The sequence below is a fragment of the Danio rerio genome, chromosome 6 (assembly GCF_049306965.1).
Source record: "Danio rerio strain Tuebingen ecotype United States chromosome 6, GRCz12tu, whole genome shotgun sequence".
NCBI lineage: Eukaryota > Metazoa > Chordata > Actinopteri > Cypriniformes > Danionidae > Danio > Danio rerio.
The window spans coordinates 15,065,502-15,092,761 of NC_133181.1; the positions used below are offsets into that span (position 1 = coordinate 15,065,502).

At 35.2% G+C, this 27,260-nt stretch overlaps 1 protein-coding gene and 1 long non-coding RNA gene across 5 annotated transcripts in view; one reads left to right on the plus strand and one right to left on the minus strand.

Moving 5' to 3' along the window:
- cacnb4b (calcium channel, voltage-dependent, beta 4b subunit) overlaps positions 1-27,260 on the minus strand; it is a 60,914-nt gene that overhangs the window by 6,414 nt on the left and 27,240 nt on the right. For 2 of the 4 annotated variants that reach the window (NM_001113516.1, NM_001040318.3), the window contains 8 exon segments: positions 153-341; positions 3,802-3,897; positions 3,977-4,128; positions 5,984-6,093; positions 6,180-6,238; positions 12,302-12,382; positions 17,255-17,274; positions 17,520-17,569. In NM_001113516.1, coding sequence (NP_001106988.1) covers positions 153-341; positions 3,802-3,897; positions 3,977-4,128; positions 5,984-6,093; positions 6,180-6,238; positions 12,302-12,382; positions 17,255-17,274; positions 17,520-17,569 — 757 coding nt within the window. 4 annotated transcript variants of the gene reach the window in all.
- LOC141386203 (uncharacterized) overlaps positions 22,518-27,260 on the plus strand; it is a 111,585-nt gene continuing 106,842 nt past the window's right edge. Inside the window, exon 1 of the long non-coding RNA XR_012407708.1 lies at positions 22,518-26,859. This is a non-coding gene — a long non-coding RNA (uncharacterized lncRNA). The remainder of the gene's footprint in view (positions 26,860-27,260) is intronic.

Here is a 27,260-nt window from a genome sequence, read left to right on the forward strand (position 1 = left end):
GGGCAGGGTGGATACATTTTTGGTAGCCCGAAGGGAAAACATAATAGCCCAGAGACGTCAGGCTAGCAGTTTTGCAATCATGTGGAAACAGGCCATTGTAAATTCATGAAAACATATTTGATAGTGTTTAAATAATTAATATGATTACACACCTGCAAGCCAGATATGGCAGATGTAGTGTACGGGGCGAGGGCAGCTGGGCCAAGGTTTCTGCCCAGCAGCGGGTTGAGCGGGGTACTGCTGGAGGTGTGTGTGGCCTTCCAGTATGCCTCCAGATACTCCGCCAAATGCTCGCAGGCGTCTTCCAACTGATTCTCATCCAAGATAATATCAAACATCTCCTGTTAATGAGGAATAAACACATGCACACAGACATGACGTCCATTAGTGCACTGAAAAACAGACTGTCTTCATGAAACTGGAGTCATTACTGGAACTTCCTTCTAGATGTGTGTTTATGTTTGTCTGTAGGCTTCTGTCGGTATCAAATTTTCTTGTTGCGATTAATTAATGAAGCATTTATCATGGTACTGACCTTCTTCATGCACAAATGAAATCTTTTTGGCTCAAGACATCTGGTACTATTCACTTCCACTGAATTTTAGACATTAATAACGGCTCATTATGATGCTTGATCTTGCAAACTGATAATTTCTTATTATATTATTCTACTTTTTATTTATAGTCATGAACACTTGTTTGTAGAGCAAGTAGTTTGACCGTTTTCTGCCGTTTAATATTCCCACTCATTTCTCCCATAGGCAACTGAATCGGAAGTTTTAGAAATCTCAAAAACAAACGCACTTACAGATTGAAGAATAAGGTCAATAAGGAGAATTAAGACAGTATTAACCTTATTCTTTAATCTGATAAGTTGGTGGTTCATTCCGTTGTGGTGACACCGGATTTATAAAGGGACAAAGGCAAAAATAAAATAAAAAAATTAAGCTAATTTAACACAACAGATTTTTATTAGTTATTATCTTCATTTAATAAAATTATTATGTATTTTGATTTGAATGTGTTGCTTTGCATTATATACGAAATTAACATCACTTAAAATGAACCGTATTGTGTAGAGGTAACGAACAAAAGACCTACAAAAAGTCACGTCAAACATGTCAAATTTATAATGATTAAAATTAAATTGAATTAAATTTATTTTTTTAAATGAAAATAATTCTTATATATTTATGTAAATTTTAAATAACTGCTTTTTTATTGTTTGTAGACTCAAGTGAAATTATTGCTCCAGTCACTATATTTTATTATTTATTGCTTTCATTTCCATTAATAATAATAATAATAATAATAAGAATAAGAATAAGAATAAGAATAAGAATAAGAATAAGAATAATAAGAATAAGAATAATAATAATAATAATAATAATTATTATTATTATTATTATTATTATTCTTATTATTAGAGTGATTTCTGAAGGATCATGTGACTCTGAAGACTGGAGTAATAAAGCTGAAAATGTATTTTTAGAATCACTTGAATAAATGATAAAATTAATTTAAAACTGTTTTTGAACAGTTATTTTATAGTGCAATAACTTTTCACAATTTTTACTGTATTTTTGATGAAGTAAATGAAGCCATGGTAATAATAATAAATTATAATATTTCTTTACATTTATATAGTGCTCTTCTGGGCACTGAAAGTGCTTTACACATAGGGGGGAATCTCCCCACGACGGCAGCCATTTTGAGCCGGACAGCACACCACACACCAGCTGATTGGCGGAGAGGAGTCAGAGTGATGAAGCCAATTATGATATGGGGAGGGTTAGAAGGCCATGATGGACAGAGGCCAGTAGGCAGAATTGGCCAGGATGCCGGGGTTAAACCCCTACTCTTTTCGAATGACATCCTGGGATTTTTAACGACCACAGAGAGTCAGGCCCTCGGTTTAACATCTCATCCGAAAAACGGCGCTCACTGAGCAGTATAGAGTCCCCGTCATTATACTGGGGCATTAGGACCCACACAGACCACAGGTTGGGCACCCCCGGCTGGCCTCACTAACACCACTTCCGGCAGCAACCTAGCTTTCCCATTTGGTCTCCCATCCAGGTACTGACCCGGCGCAGCCCTGCTTAGCTTCAGTGGGCGACCATGTGAGAGTTGCTAGCTAGCTGCTGGCAGGAGAGCAGGAGAAGCTTTAAAACATTTAAAAATCCCACTGACCCCAAACAGGTAGTTTCACTGGTAGTGTGTGTGTGTGTGTGTGAATATATAAATATTTATACAACAGTTCTGTCTGGTTCTCGAATCTGATTGGCTGATAGCTGTGATGTATTTAAGCCATATCAGCACCCGTACAGCCTCTTTACCCTTTGTGTATTACTCCTCCCACATACAGCCAGCAAATAGCAGACCCTACAGATCTAAAGTTTAAAAGATGCTTGCTCAGCTGTTTAACTGTCAGCTTATGATTTGAATCCAATGCGGAAGAAAGTAGTTCCTCATACAAAAGGGTTTTTGAGACTCTACATGTTTGATTTTGTTTTTATATACACAATTATGCTGTCAAACTGCGTTCGCACATAGTATATATATATATATATATATATATATATATATATATATATATATATATATATACACACACACACACACACACACACACATTCACACACACTCTCTGTGTATTTTGCATATTTATTATGTATATTCATTCATTCATTCATTCATTCATTCAATCATTTTCTTTTCGGGTTAGTCTCTTTATTAATCCGTTACACAGCGGAATGAACCAGCAACTTATCCAGCAAATGTTTTACGCAGTGGATGCCCTTCCAGCTGCAACCCATCTCTGGGAAACATCCATAAACACTCATTCACACTCATACACTATGGACAATTTTAGCCAACCCAATTCACCTGTACTGCATGTCTTTGGACTGTGGGGGAAACCAGAGCACCCGGAGAAAACCCACGTGAATGCAGGGAGAACATGCAAACTCCACACAGAAACTCCAACTGAGCCAGCCGAGGCTTAAAACAGCGGCCTTCTTGCTGTGAGGCGACAGCACTACCTACTGCGCCAATGCGTCGCCATTTATTGTGTGTATATAAATGTAAATGCTAGTGCTGTAACAGGCTTTTATTTTGGATGCGATTAAGTACGATTTATCTTTTGACTGCACTAGTATTTACGCATTTGGTACTGTTTTGAGCAACCACTTATACAACAAACTAATTATTCTTAAAAGGCACTCAAAGGGGCCGTTCACATATCGTGTCTAAAAGCATGTGCAATGCGCAAGCGCATCGCTTCCTACACCTTTTTCAATACACTTTGTGCTACCTTTGTCATCTGTCGTTGCAATAGGTGACCATCAACCGTTTGCTCACAAACTATGGAAGATGACAAACTAACAAACCATTGCTGCAGCTCTGATACTAGTTTTATTTATGTAAAAAAATAAAAAGCACTGTAGTGTTTGGGTGTTCGGTGTCTGAAATGTGTATATTCTATACAAAGTATGAAGCTGATCGGTTAGATCTTGTCACGTGACTCGTGGTGCATTTGAGGCATTCTGAAAAGTTGAGATGTTTTCAACTAGGTGTGCCAGGAAAATGAAAGCATGTTGCGCAAACATTGGAAATAACAAACTTGCACACAATAAAGATGCGATATGTGAACGGTCCATAAACGTTGAAATAAAAAAAAAAAGATTTAATCACCATATTTTAAAACTCCCACAAAATCAATACTGTACATATTGGTGGCCGTGATATATTGATTCATTGATTCATACGTCTACATGTATGTTGTAAGTGCTGACACACCGGAGGACACTGCGCTAGTTTGTCAGCCGCTACGAGCTGTACGTTGAGGTGTTTACTCTGCGACTTTCCTCTGGACTTGATGAGCCTCTGGAGGACCTGTAGGATAGAAACATCGGTTAAACAGCAAGAACACTGAAGTTGGAAACACTAAAACAATGACACAGGACTGTCGCACCTTCGGCGAGGACACTTTGACATGGACGATAATGGGTGCTAGTGAAGTCTTCATCAGCTGAGCAGGATGGTTGATGGTGTCTGCGTCCAACACTACCAGCTGGAGCGATCGAGCTAGTTCAAATATACGCTCAATCTCACTCTGTACCTCAGCTGTACATGTATATCAAACAGAGAGTGAGAGACACTAGATTACAGTTAGCACACTAATAGAACAAAAACAATCAGGACTTGACATTTGTGTATGGTAATGTTAAAGGGATATATTATATGTTGGACATGCTACTCAACATAGAGTTCACTAAGCAGCAAAATTATCTGCAGAAATTTTTTAGAAATTAGCTAAGCTATACTAAAAGATGATTTAAAGTTAGTGTCCACTTTATTTTTAATATAAGAGCGGCCCACTTGCAACTTAAATGTGAGAGTCTTCCAGTGTTTGTCTAGCAGTACAGAAGCAGTGCATTAGAGTGCACACTGGTATTAATTTACTGTCATAATAAACACTATTAGCAGTGGAAAACAGTAGTTTTACAATTTATTGTTTTTTTTCTGTAACATTTAATCCCCAAATGATAAAACATAAAGTTTTGCAAGCTTGCAGAAAATAGCTTACGTTTGCAATGAAAAATATCTATAATCTAATGTAATGTATATTTTATAAGCAAAAAGGATGGAGGTAAACCATCCTAGTTTGTTTAGCTGAAAATGCTATTTCTAATTATAAATCAAAAATACTACAAAAATATAAAAACTTCTCAAATATTAAAAATGTTACATATTGTCAAAAATCAACAAAAAACACTAATAAATAAATTAAAATGATATATATAATTTTGTGAGTGTGTGTTTTTGTCTATTATTATTATTCATATATATATATATATATATATATATATATATATATATATATATATATATATATATATAAACAACAGTTCTGTCAGGTTCTCGAATCTGATTGGCTGATAGCCGTGAGATATTTAAGTAATATCAGCACCTGTACAGCCTCTTTAGCCGTTGTGTATTACTCCGCCCACATACAGCCAGAAACAAGCAGAGAGACACTACAGTTTGAAATCACCTGTTTTGTCATCACTTTAGACATTATGCTAGAGAATCATTTAAAAACTAGTTCTAAAGTGACGTTGGTGAATTAGTAACGGTTTCTGCTGTTCTGACATCAGCTGCAGATGTGAATGAATGACGGAAGAAAGTAGTTCCTCTTACAAAACCATTTTAGACTCTCCGTGTTTGATTTTCTTTTTTATACACACGATTTTGCCATCGAACTGTTGTATAAATGCAATATTACACTTGTAGCCGTGCGATGCGACTGTGTATTGTCACCGGTGGGACACTAAGCCATGTCCCACCAGAGACATTGCACGTCTCCCACTAGTGCCAATATACAGCCACATCACACTGCTACGAGGGTGATATTGCTAATGAAAAGCTCCTGTCCAGTACTGAATGGACACTATAATTTACCACAGAAAAATATTTAGATTTATTTCTGAGTTCTTGTTTTTAATAATATTGTACTAAACTAAATGAAAATGAAAGTGTGAGGCTGTTTTTAAGGTGTCACCATTATTATTTTTAAAACAGTGTGACTTTTACTAGATATTCTGGTACATTCTAAGAATGCTGGGCTATTTCAACCCAATTTTAGTTATGAAACAACTGCTTTTTTACATTAAATGTACAGCGTCAAATTTTTAACAAAGTTTGGCTCTGTCCATATTTTACCCAATTTGGTCTGAAATGACCCAGCATTTTCTTACAGTGCAAGAATATCAGAAAAAGATGCAATTAAAAACATTGTTTATAGGGTTAACATTCAGCTAATAAAAAAACTATTTCAATTGCATTACTTGCACAACAAATATATTTTCTGTTAACTGATTACATGTGTCAGATTTTGTTGACAGGACTTGAATTGAGTTTAACCAGGATTATTTCTTTAATAAGCGATTATGAGGTGTTCTGGCTCTCTGTGTCTTACCAAGGCTGGATCTGGTGTTTGAGCGCTCAATAATGGCTCTCTTGCTGGGATTGTTAAGCACTGATCTCTTCGCCAGTGAGATGTCTGCTGTCACACGTGTGATAGTTATCCTAGGAACATAAAAACATCTGTAGTCAGCATTGTTTACAGCAAATGAGTCTTTTTTTTAGCTATTTAAACCCCTTATGTAACTCACCTGCCATCAAACCGGTGTTTTAAGAAGTCAAAAAGAGCTTTCTGCATCATATCAGTGACCTGCACAAAACAAATGTTTCTAAGTGTCATTTACAATGATTAAAGCTTGGTCACCAATGTGTGTATATCATTTAAATAGAATATTACTTTTATAATTAGAATAGGAAAGGCATATTTACTTGTAAAAGTTGTACTTTAGCTTAGTAACATGCTATAGTTAATCACAACTTGCAACGGTGCATAAGTGTTTATCCACATTTTAAAAACTTTCATTTAAAGAAGGATATTGAAATTAGACAAAAAGAAAAGTTACAAGACTGTACATCACAGCTTTAATAACGAAAAACTACAACAATATGTTAGTATATATGATAAAACCTGTCTAATAAACTAAAGTACTACAGTAAATACTATTAGTATTATGTACTACTATACTATGTAATACTTAAACTGTGTAATACTAAAAGTATTGTGAATGACAAATTAAAATTGTTGGCTGTGTCTATACACTTACACACCCACCCACCCACATAGGAGATTCTAGAACTGCAGGTACATTTTGCATCTCCAAGTTATTATTTAAAAAAACTTTAAAGGTACAGTATGCAAGTTTGACACCCAACGGTTGAACTATGTATTGCATTCTTGGATGAAAACACACGCAAGTGCAGGTTGCCAGATTGATGACCATCAGGGGTCTGTTCTATGTACGTGGATTACTCAATTAGCTGGATTTGAATATTGACGATTTGACACAACCCAGGATGGTTTCGTTCTTCAAAACTCTTCTGATATTTGTTGTTATAGTAACAGGTCTGGTAGCTCAAACCTGCGTTAGAGTGGGTTCATTTCATATAAACAGGTTTAAACTTTTTATTTCAAATAAACAAATTTAAAAAATATATATTAATATGTATGTAATCTGCACTCCGAAATAAAAGTAAAAAGACAGTCACCTGGTGGTTCAAATAGAACATTTATTGATATTAACTTTTTGGAAGTAAACGCGTACATGCACAATATTCGACTTTTTAAAAAGAGCATAATAATTTATGCAGTCATGCTAATATGCTGGTGATTGATACCTTTACCGATATCAAAATGTTTTTTGATGCAAAATTAATTTATACAGTTATTCCTTACGCTGATTAAAAGAACTTTAGTAGGCCTAGCCTACTTTAATAAAGATTTTTTTTCTAAATGTAGAACTAAATAATGATATGCATTGAAATACATGATGAATACTCTTGATACTTGAAAGAGTAAAGCCTGCAGCTCACAACAAAAGTGTAAAGTTATTGCGTGTCATATTTAACAAACCGTTTACTGCTAATTTGATGTAATCTGCTCACATGGATAATTGAATATTAATCAGATGATGTCATTACGCTGCTGTGCCGTCAGCCAATCGTTGCATTGCTGATCATGATTTCGAGGAACAATAGATCTGTCCTTCACAACACACACAGCGATGTCAGATCAGTTATCCAGACATTTTAATTTGATTCGCAAACTTGTTTGAAGAGATCAGTTATCAAGATGAACAAATCCAGGATCAGCCAATTCATCTTAGATCATTTAAGTGAGGTACAAAGAATGGACCCCAGGAGTGTTCTAAATAAAAGCAATGGCACATGATAGAAGAATTTTTTTCATATTAAAAGTAGTTTTTGTTCTAACCAACACCTCAAATTTCTATTTTAGAAATGGCTCCTATTTCTTGCAGCTGAACGACAGAAAACTTTGGCAAAGATTACCTAAGGTACTCATGTGCTTTATTCAGTAATAAATGCCAACAATGCGAGTTTGAATGCCATTTTATATGACATGTATTGCCATACTACTGAAAGCAGCAGTTCTTGAAAATGACATTTTTTGGAACTGTGACCCAAAACCAACACATATCAGTGATTCAGCATGTACATTTAATAATGTTATAGAGGTTTAATATGTATTAAATAGATTATAAACCTTACCATTACGTTATAGTGCAGTGAGTGCATATTCTGTGCTTCTGAATGGCTGTATTTAAATTTCTGTCGTGTTTCGTCTTGTGCAAACAGCCAAATTGCTTATCACTGCAAATCTCCCCACATATATAGCGTGTGTTAGGACACGCAGTTACAATGTAACCTGCTCACTTAATGTTTAAATTTGTAATATATATATATTATTTGCTAATTAATAAAATCATGTGGAACTCTGAATCTGCGTCTCATTTTGGATTCTGCTACTTTCCACCGGAGGTTGCATTTCAGTCATGGATGCATGCTTTGAGAGTCTTCCAGACTGAATGAATGAAAAACAAGTTTTTCCAACAAGGCAACTTGAAGTGCTGAAATTGGCTAAAAAGGCAGTGGGCGGGTTAAAAAACCCAAAACAAAGACATTCTAGCACGTAACGCCTATATTCAAAGCAGAATATCTGACTTCAGTATCGTTTTTCAGATTAACAAGTATGTTCACTTAGCATGTTTCTTAAATATTTGCAAACATATTATGGTATTTTTAAAAAAAACTTACACACAGAGCCTTTAATTTAGCAGTTCTAATATGTTATCACTAAAGTAATGTTTGTGTGTACATTTAGGATTATTTTGTCTTTAATATATTCCATTAAAACATCCCTATTTTGGACTGTCTCTGTCTCCTGAAACATAAATTCAGGTTTAATTCATTAATTCATATCATAAAATAAACAAGTCTATTTTTATCATTTTTACATTTGTGTAAAACATCTATTTTCAGAATTATTTGTAATTTTAATAATAATAATAATAAATAATAATAGTTATGGTCAACTCTGTTACATCTGTGATAAAAAGTCATACCGTTCTCTAAATCACTGACAGAAAAAGCATGACCTGCTCCAAGATGTCACTTCTTCTGGCAGGAAAGCATTTAGGCATGTCAATATTCTTATTAATTTGTACTTAATGTTTAGAATACACCAATATTAGGCTAATTATTTGTCAACTCTGTTATTAGAATATTTCAATGAATTTCTCATTGTCTGTGGTGTCTGGTTTGAGGTTGGAATTTTGAGCTCCAGCACAAAATGGTGGATAATGTCAACTCTAGAAACCACTAACAGAGTTGAAAATAAGTTTAACAATATGGTAGACAATAATAAGTAACATAATCAAATTATACATATCATATTTAAGAATTCTACATTGTTTTAAATTAATAATACATTTGTTTTATATCATTTCGTTTTAATAAAATAAAATGAATGGAACATGCTTGCATTGCACCATCTCAATTATATAATTGCTGAGTGGGCGGAGCTAAAAAAAATTTGGTGCACATTTAAAGTCTTTGGAAGGCAGACCTGCAAGCTTTTGCCAAAAAGCCTAATGGTGAAAGCAAATGCTCCATTTTTGCAGTATGCACTTAAGGAGACAAGAGGCAATTTATTTTATCTATGTCAATAGAGAGTGCTTTGCTATGCTAAATAAACTGCTTTTTGGGGAAATAGCTTATCATTTTAAATATTAACAACCTATTAGGTAATCTTCAGTGTGTTTGGACCTTACACATTAGTTTAAGACTTCTATTTTTAGAGTTTAAAGTAAAACAGCATTTAAAAAATGGTGTTTTATTAGAGAAGTCAGACAATTTTTGGGGGTACAAAACAGTATACAACATATTGTATACTGTACTTTTTTATCTTCTAAATTCAGATAACCCCAGGTGCTTTGCTTGATTTGACTTTCTGTACAGCATCATAGGTAATGTAGTTTTACTGGACAAATTTTATTTTTATGCACCAGTTTTATTTGAAAAATAGGTTGAATTAATATGAACAGATCTGTTCATTAAAAGCATGTACAGAACTGTGTGGAGGTATAGTGTGTCCACAGTCATATTAAAGTGATATAAACCAAAGTGATATAAACCATTTGTATGAGACTCATCATTTCAGAAAGGCTTGAATAAACTGTTTATCTGACAACGCATGGTGAAAAGCAGACAGAAACGTGGGAACAGTGGGCAGGGAGAAGGGCTGCACAATGTATTATTTCAGCATCGATATCGCACTGTGATCCCTCGCAACAGTCACATCATGAGTATACACAAAAAAATGTACCATTTGTAACTTTGACAAATGAATAATTGTGAATTCATTTTTTTTAATTGACGCGACTACGAAACACAAGTAGTTGCGTGAGCAAACCCGGGAATTTGAAATCTGCGGCCCCGCCCACGAACACAGAAAAAAAAAAGCCACACACACACACGCCGGTCGAATGAAGTCATGCTGTGCAGATGGATATTATTGACAGTCTCTACCCAAAGATGAAACCTCAGCATTACAGCCCAGCCTTGAGCAGTTCGAGTGCTTCTGGAAACTACATGCTTACGAAGAAGACTTTATCGGCCGTTTGTTAAAGGAAGGATCAGTAAAGACTGTCAGAACATGGATCAGTGCAAAAGAGATCACTTTCTTCCTCCATTTCACAATTGTAAGTACGTGCAATTAAAATTGTTGCCTCGTTTACTCTAGCTTGCAAATTATGTATTTAGTTGTGTTTTGTTACTTGTAACCGCGTGTACTGTATCAGGTTAACTTGCTATATTCAGATATCGCGTGTAAAGCCACGTTAAAAATGTGCCGCGTGCCGCTTTGTTTATGGACCGTCAGCTGTTACTACACACATGCAACGGTCAAGTTTCAAAATAGTTTAGCTCAGGTTCGAGGTGAGTTGTCTAAATTACACCAGCAAGCTGAATTGGCGCTCTAGGCAAACGACGATCACCCCGCTCCCAACCTGAAAGTGCATTCTCTGTTTTTGAATGTTTTGGTGTTTTGTGTGTGTGTGTGTGTGTGTGTGTGTGTGTGTGTGTGTGTGTGTGTGAAAAGAGCAGGTAGAGGTGTGCTAGGAGATCTCACATGTTGGAGTTTTAGCTCAATAAAACAGTTAGTCGTCGGTATTTTCATGTCCATCGTCTGTATTTACATTCACTCACTGGCAGCCAAAATCCACGCCTTACACTATGAAGCGTGTATGCACTGTGGCTACTTTTATATTGTTGATTAGCTGCTGGGTATTTCAGTCTCGCGCTGAAGGCTGTAAGTATCGACCAATCGCGACAGGCTGTCATCGGTCCAATCAGCGCAGATTAGCTTCGCGCTAGGGAGGGGTTTGGGAACAAATGAATCATTGAACGATTCATATGGGAGTCGCTGGCATAGTTAGGTAAAAATAAATGCAGATTATAAGACCATGAAAGTGTTTTTGGAACTTGCATGCATATTAGACTGTTGTTGAAGACCCTTACAACCAAAATATGACCCTATTTCATTTATAATAGGGGCTCTTTAATGAGTTATCAATCAAAATCAATTGTCTTCGAGAAAATTAATGTGATTTTTTTTTACTTTCGCAACGTAATTATTGCACTTTATTAATTGCCTCCTGTGCAAAGTGTTATTTGTGAGCTTTCCAAACTGAGGCAGCTTTTGGAACTGAGCTAGCCATTCAATTTGATTTTAAGGACAAAACTCCTGGCTCATCAACTCATAAATGAACTTCAGCTTAATAAAACAAGCTGTGATTTAAACGGCAAGCAGCTCTGTGAATAAATAACAGCTCTAAAATAAAGCAAAACCTCATCTAGTTACGGCTTAAAAATCGCAAAGAGCTTCTTTTCCTTGTAGACTTTCTCTACTTCAGCGTCTCGCCTGCTGTCTCTCGCATTCCTTCTTTCTTTCTCTCCATCACCATCCCTGTTATTCTCTCCCTTTTCTGTCTCTTTCTAATTTGAAACCGTGCTCTACTTTCTAGCACTGACGTCTCCTGGACCCCGGAAGGTTGTTGCCATGGCAACGGATCGGCGAAGAGGAGGAGTATGTTTTTGTTTTCTCTGCGTGAAGAGATGGAGAGACTGGAATAGATATTATATTTTGCTGGTATCAATAACCCAAAATGCGCACACACGGACAGTCATGAACGGAGAACACCAGCTCCAAGACCTTGACGGAGAAATTTCCTGTTCAATGTTATTTGATGATTAATTCACTGATTCACCTGTAAAACTCTCTTGATGGATTTTTTTAAGCATTTTCTTTCAGTCAACAACAAGTACCCAAGTCTAACGATGATAGGTCTCAACATACCTCATATCCTTTCAGGGATGGACCAACCAGAACCACAGGCCTCATGGAAGGCACAACATCATAGGGAGCCACATGTTCAGTCTGCAGATGAGATCATAGGTAAATGACTGTATATGCATACAGCAGGGGCAGAAATTAACTTCTCTATGAATTGGTTGCTACTTCATTAACTGTAATTGTGTTTTGTTTCATGCCCAATACTTGCATTTAATCAGTTACATCAATCAGAATACTATACATTTTTTGCCTAATATGACCTTGGACCACAAAGCCAGTCATAAGTGTCAATTCTTGAAAATTGAGATGTATGCATTATATGTAGGGATGTCCCGATCATGTTTTTTTTTTTGCCCTTGAGTCCGAGTCAATTGATTTTAAGTATCTACCATTACCAAAACTCGATGCGATACTTCTAATATACATAAATAATAAATAAAGAGGAGCAAAGAAACAGATCCAGGATGTTTCTTATTTTAGCATTCAACAATTCTGTTAACAAACAAACAATTTCGGCGAGGTAGCTTGAACAATCAAGTAATAAATAACATAAATTCTTCACTTTTGGATTTTAGTGCAACAGTAAATATATATATATATATATATATATATATATATATATATATATATATATATATATATATATATATATATATATATATATATATATATAAATCTAATATAAAAACAAATATCACCTCAACTTAAAATACCCGGCAGGCAATCCCAAGTTTACATGTCTCACAGTTTGCTATGGCAATGTTGTCATCATCAACTATAATACCTCCAGACCGCAGCTGCTTCCGTGTTCTACTTTGCCGCCAAGTAACCAATAGTGTCTCTGCAACAAAGTGATGTCATGCAGCATACGTTGCTGTTTCTGTGTGAAGTCAAGAAAGAGGTCTAACTCTGTGCCACCGCATAACTATAGATGTGTTAATAATAACGACATGTTTACATATATATTCCTGATCGGGAGGTACCATCCAATTCTGATCAAATCTGAAACTGATTTTTCGATTACGTGATCGGATCTGGACATCCCTAATTATATGAAACATATATTAACAAGTTTTAGGACAAAAGTTCCCAGACTCGATCCAGGAGAGCCGGTGTCCTGCAAAGTTTAGTTCTAACCCCAATAAGAAACACCTGGGCTAGAAATCAAGCTTTTACTAGAACTGTGTCCGAAACCGCCTACTACTCAGTAGGTACTGCATTTGAATTCAAATGTACTACTCGACCGTTGGAAAAGTATGCTCTATACAGTACTGTATGAATGTGAGTCGTATGAATAGAACTCAGACATGCTACATTACACACATTCATGAATTCTCTTACAGTGCATCATGGGATTGCGCAGTGTGCACCGAATGCACACTTCAGAATCTCGCCGGAAGTGCTAAGTCATCCGCGTACTTCTCGCATACTGTTTTTCGAATTCTATGAATTCAGACATACTTCTCGGTTCGCATACTGATTTTAGCTTACTATATAGTATGGAGGTATGCAATTTCGGACGCAGCCTAGGCTTACTAGAAACATCCGTGCAGGTGTGTTAAGGCAACCTGGAGCTAAAATCTGCAGGACACCAGCCCTCCAGGACTGAGTTTGGGCACCCCCACTTTAGGACAATTTCTGGCTGAGAAACAAATACAAGAAAATATGGGGGTGGAATTTGAAATCTAAGGGTGCAAAAACAAATAACTGAGAAAATTATCTTTAAAGTTAAACAAATGAAGTTCCTAGCAATACATTTTACAAAATAATAATTAAACTTTTTAATATTTACTGTTGGAAATTTATATTTTTTTATGCATGAACTTAATATTGTAATCATTTTTGACAAATTTAAAATCAATAATTTTGACCTATATTATGTATGTGTGGCTATTGGCAAAGGAAAGTCAGTGCAATGTGAGACTAGTTTTGTGGTTCAGGGTCACAAACAAGAGCAAACTTTGTAAAAACTGTGTAAAAAGGATCTTATTACAGGGTAGAGCTTTACTATCTGGACATTTTTTTTACTTTTGATATTGTAATTATGGCACTATTTTTGATTAAAATAATACATATTATGTTCTTTGTGATAAATTTTGACAGCCATAATAGTTTATATTAGGGCATATTTTCCCCCTGATCTCCAATTTGTGGGAAATTTTGCCCATAACATTGTGTTAATTTCTGACCCCATCTTACATAATAGTTTAATGCATCAAAACTTTTTTTAACCTTCTGGTGTTGTTCGACATTTTATATAGAAATAAATATATTATTCATATAGATATTCATTGTTAATAAATATAAATATAAACATTGTTCCACAATAAATAAAACATACAGAGTTGATTACAAAAAATCCAAATGGTTTTAAAAAATAGTCACACTTGTGTTGATTGCGTTGGAAAATGATGGCATAGCAAAAAGAGAAGAGATACAAAAAAGATGAAAATGTACAGCCTAAAATTCAGGCATGAAGCAGAAAAACAACAACTACTTACACATCTACACAAAAACACAGCTATGAACTGTATGGTGCACACATTCAATAAGTCAGCCATAATGCAGAACAAAGTATACAGAAATAAGACACTAAAAGATCAAGAGAGTGTAACAGAAACACACCAATACAACTGGTTTGATAAATAAATGACAATGGCGGCAAAATGGCACTCTTACTTGTGTGAGATTATTTAACTATATCTTATAAGAACAGAAAACTATAGGGGATAGTGTTTAAGTCACTCTTGCTATATATTAATATGCTCATGCTGCTTGCACACCCAAAAAAATAACTATACAATAAATCTGATAAAGCATTCCTGTTCATTGACTATTATCCTGTTCATTGAAATTATGTTTATATTAAAGTTTAAAGTTCAAATTAGATCATGGGTCACAAAATATTCTGTCATACTTTATATTAAGTGGCCTTAACTAATATGTACTTGCAATAAAATTAATAATTAGATACAATGTAAGTATTGTGTAAATACAGGTTTTTACATTTTACTTATACTTGATTAAATACCTGCATGTAATTACATCTGTATTTAATTTCTATAATTACATTTATAATTACACAGTTGACCATCCCTTACACCTTAACCCATCTTTAAACTCACCCATAACACTAAACCTTTCCCTAACCTTGTGCATATCCCACCTCAACAGCACTAAAAGTGTTCTACAAAACATTATAAACACATTAAGAATATTGTATTTGTACAGTTGAAACCAGAAGTTTACATACACTCTAAAAAAATGAAACAAAACCATTTTTAAAAACAATTTTTGATGGTAAATCATACTAATTGTTTACTATTTTAGGTCCGTTAGGATTATGCCTAAATGATTTACATTTGCTAAATGCCAGAATAATGAGAGATTTTTTTTTTTTTTTTTGAGATTTTTTGTTAATTTCTAGACAAAAGAAAGTCAAAAGTCAAAAGTCAAAAGTTTACATACATATCCTTGGTATTTTTTTTAACTTTGCTTTTAAACTGTATATCTTTGGTCAAATGTTTTGGGTATCCTTCCACAAGCTTCTCACAATAGTTTGCAGGAATTTTGGCTCATTCCACCTGACTGAATTGGAGGAACTGAGTCAGATTTGTTGGCTGTCATGCTCGCACAAGCTTTTTCAACTCTGCCCACAAATTTTCTATAGGATTGAGATCAGGGCTTTGTGATGGCCACTCCAAAACATTCACTCTGTTGTTTTTAAAGCATTTTTGAACTATTTTGGCAGTATGCTTAGGGTCATGGTCCGTTTGGAAGACCCATTTGTGGCCAAGTTTTAATCTCCTGGCTGATGTCTTGAGATGTTGCTTCAGTATTTCTATATATTGTTCTTTCTTCATGATGTGAAGTAGACCAGTCCCTTCAGCAGCAAAGCAGCCCCCATACTTCACAGTTGGGACGGTGTTCCTTGGCTTGTAAGCTTTCCCCTGTGTCTGCCATATGTAAGACTGGTCATTATGGCCAAACAGTTCAATCTTATTTCCATCAGACCACAAGACATGTCTCCAAAAATTATTCTTTTCCCAGTGTAATTTAGCAAATTGTAATCTGGCTTTTTTGTTAATTCCGGCTTGTTGATTTTCCCATATTGTCACACAAGGAAGCAGTGTGTTTGAGGTTTTCCTTAAATACTATTATACTATTCTACAGTTATGCCACTCCAGTTAACTCAAATGTTGTCAATTAGCCAATCAGAAACTTCCCAAACCTTGACACGATCATCTGAGCTTTTTCAGAGGCAAACACTTGACTTTCAAGAAAATTTATAACAATTTCTCAAAAAATCTCTCTCATTATTCTGCTATTAAGCATGGTAGAAACAAATTTGATAATCCTAACTTACCTAAAAGAGAAAAAGTTTAGTCACATTAACATCTGACTTTTTGTAAATGGTTATGTGCCTTTTTATACAGTGTATGTAAACTTCTGGTTTCAACTGTAATTGGATATAAGTACATAGTAGTTAGGACACAATAGAAAGTGGGATGAAATATTCTGTGAACCATAGCGCAAACAGCTACTAAATAATGTTCATGATTACAGTAAATAGGGAAGGCAAGGTAAAGCCTAGTATATATTTATATTTAGATACAGACATCAGGGTAGCACTAATCTGTCCCCATTCAATAGTTTTTAAGAACTTTTTGCTTTAATTTTACCTTAAATATTACCCTAATTCAAAATTTGCATATTAATGAAACACACGTCCTGTATTTATAAAATAAATTAAATGATTATATGATTAAAGTCTGGTTAGTTTTGCGAACAACCCAGGTGTGACTTCTAAATGAACAACACCAGAGGGTTAAGCACAACGAGCTGAATCTGAACTTCAGAAGAGTTTGTGTTGAGGAAAGTGGTGACGGACACATCTCTTCAATGACTGGACAGAAAAGGTAGATACAGATTCTTCCATCGTGTAGACAAACTTACCACTTTCTGTTTCTGCTTGCCTGTACAAAGAGAAGGAAAAGAATAAAGTCAGAACAAAGTATTGTCAAGTTCTTCAAATGTGAAAAAAGCCAGTCAAGTCATTCATGGTCTACTGTCCAATGCTCACAAGAAGCTGCTCATTTGATCTTTAGCCTTACGCAGGACAGTGTTGAAGTAAAATCATCCACTGACGAATTGCGGCGAGATTCCTGAAACCCCACCCCCCATCTTCTAAAGCCCCACCCCCAACAGATCATTGGCTCACCTGATGACATCACATCCCCCAAACTGGAGGAGGAGCTTCCACTGGACTTACTAAAGAAATGAGCAGACAAACAGAAACAGAGACCGAACATTTTTAGTCTGGGTTTAAACATGCAAGCGAACTCTCTTATTCTCTACATCTATGTGCTATGATCACTTATTTCTATGAATTAGATAAACCTGGTAAGACCAAAACTGATTCTTGCTCTATGTTCATGTACTGAGACCTACATGTAGAATTGTGATTAATAGTCACCTGGCTTTGAGGGTCAGTCATCCGATTTCAAACTGCGAGCTGGTGTCACCTAACCTGATTTCCAGTTTTAACAAATCAAGTCAATCGATTTCAGTTTTCAATTGTGTCATGTAATGAGAATAATTCCCATAATTCGATAGTAAGTGCTTATATCTCTTGGACTGAGTCCTCAGACTGCTACCAGTGGAACATCTGATTTATATCTGTATGTTATTTTAAAATGGCAAGACCTCGCCAAAATTGTACAATGAAATGTATTAGACCACAACATTCAGGGAGCAGAAGTAAAAGCTCATTATCTTTAAAGGATTATTTATTTTTAGCAATAGCCATGTTTCCATCCAAAGATCCAAATTAAACTGCAATATCACATAAACATTTGCGAATAAAGCAATGTTTCTATCCAATGAGTCAAATTGAACATAATTGTCACTTTCCGACACTATGTCCTAACTACATGTGATGTGTTGCAGCAACACGTAATTAAAGGTATCGTTTTCATGCTAAAACAAATGTTTTTGTCCTAGCCATCTGTGATGGTGATGCTTGAAATTTCTTTTTTAGAAAAAGTTTCTATTTCCACAACGTCACAGCAAAACAGCAGTATAAACAACAAAGACAATGATTACCTCAGGTATCGATTATGTGCTTTATTCACTATTAAATGCTACCAATGTGAGTTTGAATACAATTTTACATGACATTTATCATACCTGGTAACTCTTCAATTTTTCCCAGGATTCTCCCGTATTTTACAGTTCTATCCTGCTATCATCCCGTAAAGGTATTTTTCTGTATTTTCAGTCTTTGTCTGAAGGGTGGCAATAATCATAAAAGAGCCGATCCTCCCTTTACGCAACCCATACCGCCGAACCACCAGGGGCCGCCCCTTGCTCTTAAATGTGAGTCTTTTCTGTGCTTTCACTCTTATTATGGTGGACATATCCCTTATTTTCACTGTTGACAGGTATGAATTTATTGCTTTCTCAATACTGGGCTGCAGTTGGAAGGGTATCTTAAATCATGCTTAAATCATACGCCAGGATAGTTGGCGGTTCATTCTGCTGTGGTGACCACTGGTTGCCAGGGATCAAGCAGACGGAAAATGAATGAATGACATTTATTGCCATACTGAAAGAAGCAGCAGATTGTTTACCAGAGATCTTGAAAATAAAATAGCTAGCAAACGCTTTGAAACTGAAAGTCAGTGACTCAACAACATCACTACGCAGCCTTTGTACTTTATGTTAAATTGGTTTAATATTTATTAATTTAATATATTAATGTATTAATTCTATATTACTTGGAACCTTTACCATTTCATCAGGAGTGCAGTGGCTGATATTTAAGTCAAATTGCTTGTCGCTGGAATCTTGTCACATCACATGTAATTCAGACACAGTGTTATAAACTGATGCTAAATATCAAAAGAGAAAAATGGAATTTGCTCAGGTAGAAGGAGCCATTGTGGGCTTTTTTCTTATTTAATAAACTGATTATTGCCAAAATGCAATAATGGTGAGCAGATTTTGTTTAAGTTTAACACAGTTCTGGGAGGTGATAATACTGAACCACTTTGATGACGGACTTTGGCTTAAATGGACCAAAACAAACTTTCAGATGTTGTGCAATGTTGTCGTTCTGATGGTTTTTCTATTAATCTCATCCCATTGCACAAATTTTTGTTATCACATGAGTCACAAAATCTGGTGACTTTTTTAATGCACATACTGTATTTTATTTGACAAATGAGTTTATAACATATAGTTTATGCACATTTTTTTCTTATCAGATATAAAGTATATCATACGCATACATTGTTTTCAAAATGTTTGCACATCTGCCCATTTTCATAAGCACTTTTTATAAGGTTTTCCAAAATGTGCATAAAAATAGTGGGATGGAAACATGGATAATAACTTTATACATTGAAGATTACATTCAGTACTGTATTTAGCATTTTAATAGTTTGTTCTTGTTAACTCACAGTGCATTAACTAATGTAAACAAGCTTAAATTGGATTTTAATAAGAGATTAGTAACTTTAAAACGATGATTAACAAATGCTGTACAAGCTCATTCTTAGTTCATGCTAGTAAACACATTAACTAAATGGAACCTTATTGTAAAGTGTGACCATGTATATGATTTCGTTAAACTGATCTGTTCTTATTTCAAAATGATTGTCCTTGATAGAATTGGGGCAGAATTTGTACCTATAGGGTGTGTGTCCACCAAAGTGTTTTTATGCAACAGAAAACACACAGCTGAGTTTATTTATTTATTTTTTTTTCTGCTGCATTGAGACGGAATAATAGTACTGATAGTTTGAATTAATCTGAAAATACTGGCTCTGTGTACAGCCAGTACAGTTTTTCCTTTCCTGTGCTGAATAATGTGACAGTTGGTTTGGTACTGGTTATGCCCCTCCTCCGCTCTGATTGGACGGCTGGTTCAAAAGTGACTTTAATGAGTGACTGTAAAAAATGCTATGTCCACAGCTTGATAAAACAGATAAAATAGATGCTGAGAGTCTCATCACGCTGCTGCCATACTAAAAACACGAAAAATATGCCTCACTAATCAGAATGTACCAGTAAGTAAAGCACCCAGAAACCCATCTATTGCACGGCCATATACTTCCATGAAACAAAAATACATTCTCAACATATTTTAGTAATTGCATATAAAATAATATTGTAAAATAAACCTTCTGATGCTGTTAGATTTTTTTTTGTCACAGTTTTTTTTTTGTTTTACTCAATTGGAATGTTACAAAAATCACAAACATCATTCAAAATGGCCAGGGGTGTATTTAAGAAACAAGTTTAACTTACTTTCACTTTAATGCTAAAATTGGTTGATTAACCCTAAACCTCAAAGTTTGTCAGTTCCAATATATATATATATATATATATATATATATATATATATATATATATATATATATATATATATATATATATATATATATATATATGAAGAGTTCATTCATCTCTAATCATCTCATCTCAAAACCCTCTAAATCCCTCAGACCTCTTTTTTGTGAATTTTCTGTCAGGCTTTTCTGATCATGTTTAGAAGTTTCATTTCATACATAATGATAAGGTTATTAGCTAGTAAATAAAATAGCTTTTTTTCAAAAATGTCACTTTAGACCATTTTAACAAGGTAGATTTTATTTTGCGTCAAAACCAGCTAAATCCACATCTGCTTTTTTTTTTTGCGCAAAAACCTCTAAATCCACCTATTGGGACAAGACAGTGTAATTAGTTGAAAAATCACTAAAGATGCAATTAGAAATTATTTTACCAAACATGAAAACTAAGCAAAAGGATAATGAATAAATGAAACCTGTCAAGTAAGTGCATTAATCAATAACATAAAATAAATTGACGTTAATGAAATCTTAACAATCTGTTGTCTTTTGATATTTGGGATTTAGATTTAAAATGTAAACATTACAAACATTGCAAAGCTGTTAGATTCTAATAATGTAGTGTAGAAACATTGAGAAACATCAATATCTGGGCATTGTCCATTAATATAAAAAGCTTAGAGTTTTAAGGTAAGGGATGTTTTCATTTGCCATTTATGGACAGTCGGACAGCCTCATCCAGTTCATCAAACTCTGTCTTTTAAAATCAAAATCGGAAACAGAATGAAACAGTCTCCTAATAAATGCCAGCGTATCAGCGGTCTGCTACATTGATAACATACGATTCGATTCGCGCCTTCTGATTGGTTCTCGGGATATAGCAGCATTTGCTGTCAAAGGCAAGTGGCATGTTGCGGCTTTTGCCAACAAACTGTTATTTCTGAATGTGCTGACGCTGCGATTTGAAGCAAAAATATTTGTTGAACATGTACTACGTGTCTAAAGCATTCACTCAATGTCATTAGCTCATTTTTGGCGAAAGTGGCATTTAGCGGCTTTTGCATCTGCACTCTCAAATATAAAACAATAACTATATTTTTTTGTTAGATGCTAATTACAAATTACATAAAATATTAAATGTATGTATATATATATATATATATATATATATATATATATATATATATATATATATATATATATATATATAAAAACACACACACACACACACACACACATACATACGTACACACACACACATATATATATATATATATATATATATATATATATATATATATATATATATATATTCATTCATTTTCTTGTCGGCTTAGTCCCTTTATTAATCCGGGGTCGCCACAGCGGAATGAACCGGCAACTTATCCAGCAAATGTTTTACGCAGCAGATGGCCTTCCAGCTGCAACCCAACTCTGGGAAACATCCCTAGACACTCATTCACACTCATACACTATGGATACTCATACCTACCCAATTCACCTGTACCGCTTGTCTTTGGACTGTGGAGGAAACCGGAGCACCCGGAGGAAACCCACGCGAAGGCAGGGAGAACATGCAAACTCCACACAGAAACGCCAACTGAGCCAACTGAGCATGCGGTACAGGTGAATTGGGTAGGCTAAATTGTCCGTAGTGTATGAGTGTGTGTGTGAATGTTTGTGTGGATGTTTCCCAGGGATGGGTTGCAGCTGGAAGGGCATCCGCTGCGTAAAAACTTGCTGGATAAGTTGGCGGTTCATTACGCTGTGGCGACCCCAGATTAATAAAGGGACTAAGCCGACAAGAAAATTATATATATATAGTTGGTTTAATATTAATATTGAATAATAACTTTTTTTTTTTTAAATACAGCTTTACTGAGAATTAAAAATATATATTAAGAAACACACATTAAGGTATAATAAGCCTGAGGCACAACCTGCTCACAGCAGAGGTTATGTTCAGAGCATAAGTTGTAATGGAACGATTTTAAAGTTTTTTGGTTTTTGTTTTTTAAGCTAAGGTTATTTGCTTACATATCCTTAAATGTATTTGTACCCAAAGTGACATAGTAAATCATTTCATCCAGTGGAAACATGCAGATAAATGAAATACTCGGTTTAGATGTACAGTTCAGAACAGGTCTTTGCTCAGGTGTATGACCACCATGTGACCTGCATCAAAGGGTTAATATGATTGTGTCATGCTTCATTGCACTGAATTTTTTTCCTTTATTAAGCCATTAAACACATTTATACCTTTGTCACTCTAAGTATGATATACTTCTTTACTTCAAATGAAAGTTTTCAATGTTATAATGCAACTCACAGCTGGTCAGTTGGATCATGAGTTATAATGCTTTAATGAAGACCTTTACATAAAAACTGGCAAAAAGAATGGCAAAAACTAGCTTCCAGAACCAGCACTGTTAAACATGTCCAGACACCAAGATACTCTACTTGGTTAAGTGCAGTTTTCATGGTGCAAACATTTTATCAGTCTACCTGGGAAAAAAAGGCTTGTTTATATATAGTGCCAGAATGCAGCAATGAAAAAAGTTCATAGCACTGAATGTTTCAAAGAAATTCAGCTGAGACTCTAAAACAAGAATAAACTTGAGCACAATGGTATATTCTGTTTTTCATTTCTGCAAAAATAAAATCTGGATTGCTTATTCTTACCCTAAAACCTTGCAGAGACTGCAGCACCATTATTTCAAAGGATTGCTGTTTTACCAGACTCTCTATTATTGGGTTGGAATAATCCTTTTAAATTAAAATATTTAATGTAGGGGATGTGTTGAATATCATTAAAGACCATGTTATTACCTGTTAATTGTAACTTTACAAGCAAACTAGTTTATAGGGCTTTTTTAATGTATTTTCAATTTTCATAGTAAAGTAACTTGTTTAAACCAGTTACAAATTCCAATTCAAAAGTCATCAAAGGCTTCTAATAAATCATAAAGTGTACAGTGCATCCGGAAAGTATTCAAAGCACTTCACTTTCTCCACATTTTTTATGTTACAGTCTTATTCCAAAATGGATTAAATTCATTTATTTCCTCAAAATTCTACACACAATACCCCATAAAGACATACACCTGTCTATATAAGGTCCCAGGGTTGACAGTGCATGTCAAAGCACAAACCCAGCATGAAGACAAAGGAATTGCCTTTAGACCTCCGAGACAGGATTGTCTCGAGGCACAATGCTGGGGAAGGTTACAGAAAATGTTCTGCTGCTCTGAAAGTTGGAATAAGGCTGTAACATAAAAAAGTGAAGTGCTGTTAATACTTTCCTGAAAGCACTGTAAATAAACATAAAAAAATTAATAATCCATAATTCACAATCATAAACTATGGGGTTAATTAACTGATGTGAAAAAAACATACTATGAAAGTCAATGGCTGATGTTTTGTAAAATTCTTCTGAATAAATGATTTTGTGTTCAACAGAAGAAAGAAACAAAAAATTTATGTTGACAAATTTTTGTTGACTGTTTTTTTTTTTTGGCGGGGGTGGGGGAATACAGAGGGTAAAATATTCAAATCTTGTATGAATCCTCTGGGTTTAATCTGAGTAATTTCACATTTCAAGCAATGCTATGCTACTGAAAAGTCAATTTTCTTTCAAAGGCCTCAAAACCCACCACCTCTCTATTAAGGTGTACTGACCAGATTATTTTTAAAAGCTTTCAAAAACTATGTGTTTTTATAACATTTACATTGTATCAATCAGCAAGACATGCAGTGACTACCTGTATACAATATTTAGTTCCTATATCAACAAATAACCATATTTAATCTGCATCTATAAAACAGTAAGTCCAGAGCATTTGGTTTTCTATAGATAGGACATGGCAGCACTTTATTAAAGGGGCTATTTTTAAAATTCAGAAATGCTCTCAGAATTGACATCCAAATTGTCAGAATTGACATCCAAAATCAATGGTTACTGGTTACTAGCATTCTTCTAAATATCTTCTTTTGAGTTTAACAGAAGAAAGAATCTCAAACAGGTTCAGAAGATAGGTAGTTTGTGTGGATGATGATAGAATTTTCACTTTTGGTTGAACTATGCCTTTAATCCACTGGCAGTAGATTAATAAATAAAAGTTTGTACATATAGCCCCTTTAATAGAACAAATTACACACAGTCTAAATGAGCCTTGAGATCTCTAGTGGATCACATTTTTGGAAAATTATACAAGAATTCACTTTTAGATTGATTTAAAGGTGCCATATAATGAACATCTGGATATACCTACTGTAGGCATAGATTAATAATAAGAGTTCACAACATGGAAATGACATATCATGAGTCCCAATTGCCATTGTATCCTTATTCTCATGTAAATCCTGTGAGTGTAAAATCTCAGTGAAAAATAGGCCAATCGGAATAAAATACAGACTCTTATGAACTCCACATGGGATCATTAATATGGATAAGCATTTGATTGGCCACAACGTTTCATATTGAGATTACAATGATATTTTTGCCTTAGTTCTAAGTTTATCTAAGCTTGTATTACACTTATATATGTGATACTCTAATTTTGAAAATCGAGCAGGGTTTAAAGGTCCCAATCACACTAATCGGGCTTGGGCACGCTTACGTCATCGATGCTGCGCTGTTCAATGAGTGCCAGCACAGTGGAGATTGCTCTTGTTATATCGTTTCAGTCGTTTGATATGCAGTGACATGCAGTCAAATATTTAGCCGAACAGATCCGCCACTTTTGGCGCTCATAAACAATCATAAAGTCCTCGTGCTGAAGGAACGAGGAGGTCTGCTGAAGGTGCACAGCTGTCTTGCAGTGAGGGGTTTGCGTATTTAATAAACTACGGCAGTTTGTGTTCACTGAACAGTAAGATTGATTAATAAATCCAAATGAAACAGTCCCTTATAAAGTCGCTCGCTTTCAGTTTCAAGCGTACCACGCCAAAGCCCAAGTGAACCACGCTCAGGCCCACCTCTTCCAACCGGCCAGGGCCTGCCAAGTGAACCATGCCTAAGCCCGATTCAGCGCACTCACACTTCTCAAACAATCCAGGAAACGGGCCTGGTCACGGTACGGATGGCATAGTGTGAGCAGGCCCTAAGTTGCATATAAAATTTACATTTCAAAACTGCCCAAATTTTGTCAACCCTACAATGCCATGTTATACGGATATTCATTAATTTTCTTGTCAGCTTAGTTAATTAATCCTTTATTATCCGGTGTCGCCACAGGGGAATGAACCGCAAACTTATCCACCAAGTTTTTACGCAGCTGATGACCTTCTAGCAGCAACCCATCTTTGGGAAACATCCACACACACATTCACACACACTACAGACAATTTATCCTGTACCGCATGTCTTTGGACTGTGGGGGAAACCGGAGCACCCGGGGAAACCCACACGAAGGCAGGGAGAACATGCAAACTTCACACAGAAATGCTAACTGAGCTGAGGTTCGAACCAGCGACCTTCTTGCTGTGAGGAGACAGTACTACCTACTGCGCCACTGCCTCGCGCATATAAGCATAAGGTCTGTTAAATGTATGTTTTGGTATTTCAGCATGAATATTGTGAAATTTGGCACATTTGTTTTTTGAAACGAGGCAACAAACCAAAATATATGAGTTTATTGCACATTTATGCATAGTGTCATATCACTCAGCTCTTAGTGTAATTTCTAGTGTTGGAAATTGACCTGTAAAGGGCCACTTACATATTGTGTCTTACATATTACATACAGCATGTGGAAGGTACGAGGCACATTACTTGTTTTAGCGTCTATTGTTGCAGGGTGACTATCAACAGTTTTCTCAGAGGATGGCAAACCATCACTGTAGCTCTAATATACGCTTTATTTATGGAGAAAATAAAAAAGCACTGCAGTGTTTGGGTGCTCTGTGTTTATCTATATGTGTATACTATTATTGCTAAAATGTGTATTGTAGGGATTCATCCATAAGCTGCATTTCTCCTCCTAACCAGAAAGAGGTGCTCTTCTGACTTTTCAAATACAGTACAATTTTTATGCAGCCTTCAAAACAGTGGATGGCACCACTTTCTTGCCATCTGTTGTGTGTCACCACTCAAGCCAGATTACAAACATCTGTGTTTTGCCCTATATAAGTTTGTCTGTAACTAACTAGTGTCTCAGTCTTGAGCCATTATTGCCTGATGATCTCCTGATTCTTTTGAGAAGCTAAGTGACACTTAGGCCGTACTCACACTAGGTACAGTTGCCTCGAACCGGGCCAAAGCACGCTTGTCCCCCCTCCCGTCTCCCCCGACGGCCCGTCAATTAGAGATATCTGCAATTACAATTTTACTAGTACGAAATCAGATTGGAGATATCTGCAAATATATTATGACTAGTCATATTCCTCTATTGACTTCCATTGAAAAATATTTGCAGATATCTCTAAATGAGTTTTGACAAGTCACAATTGTAATTAGAGATATCTCTGAGTTTTTACTAGTCATAATACATTTGGAGATGTCTTTAATTTATTATATTTAGAGATATTTACAAATATATTTGAAGATCTCTAATTAATTTACTAATAGTCGAATTACAGTTGTAGATATCTTGAATTGGATTTTTGAC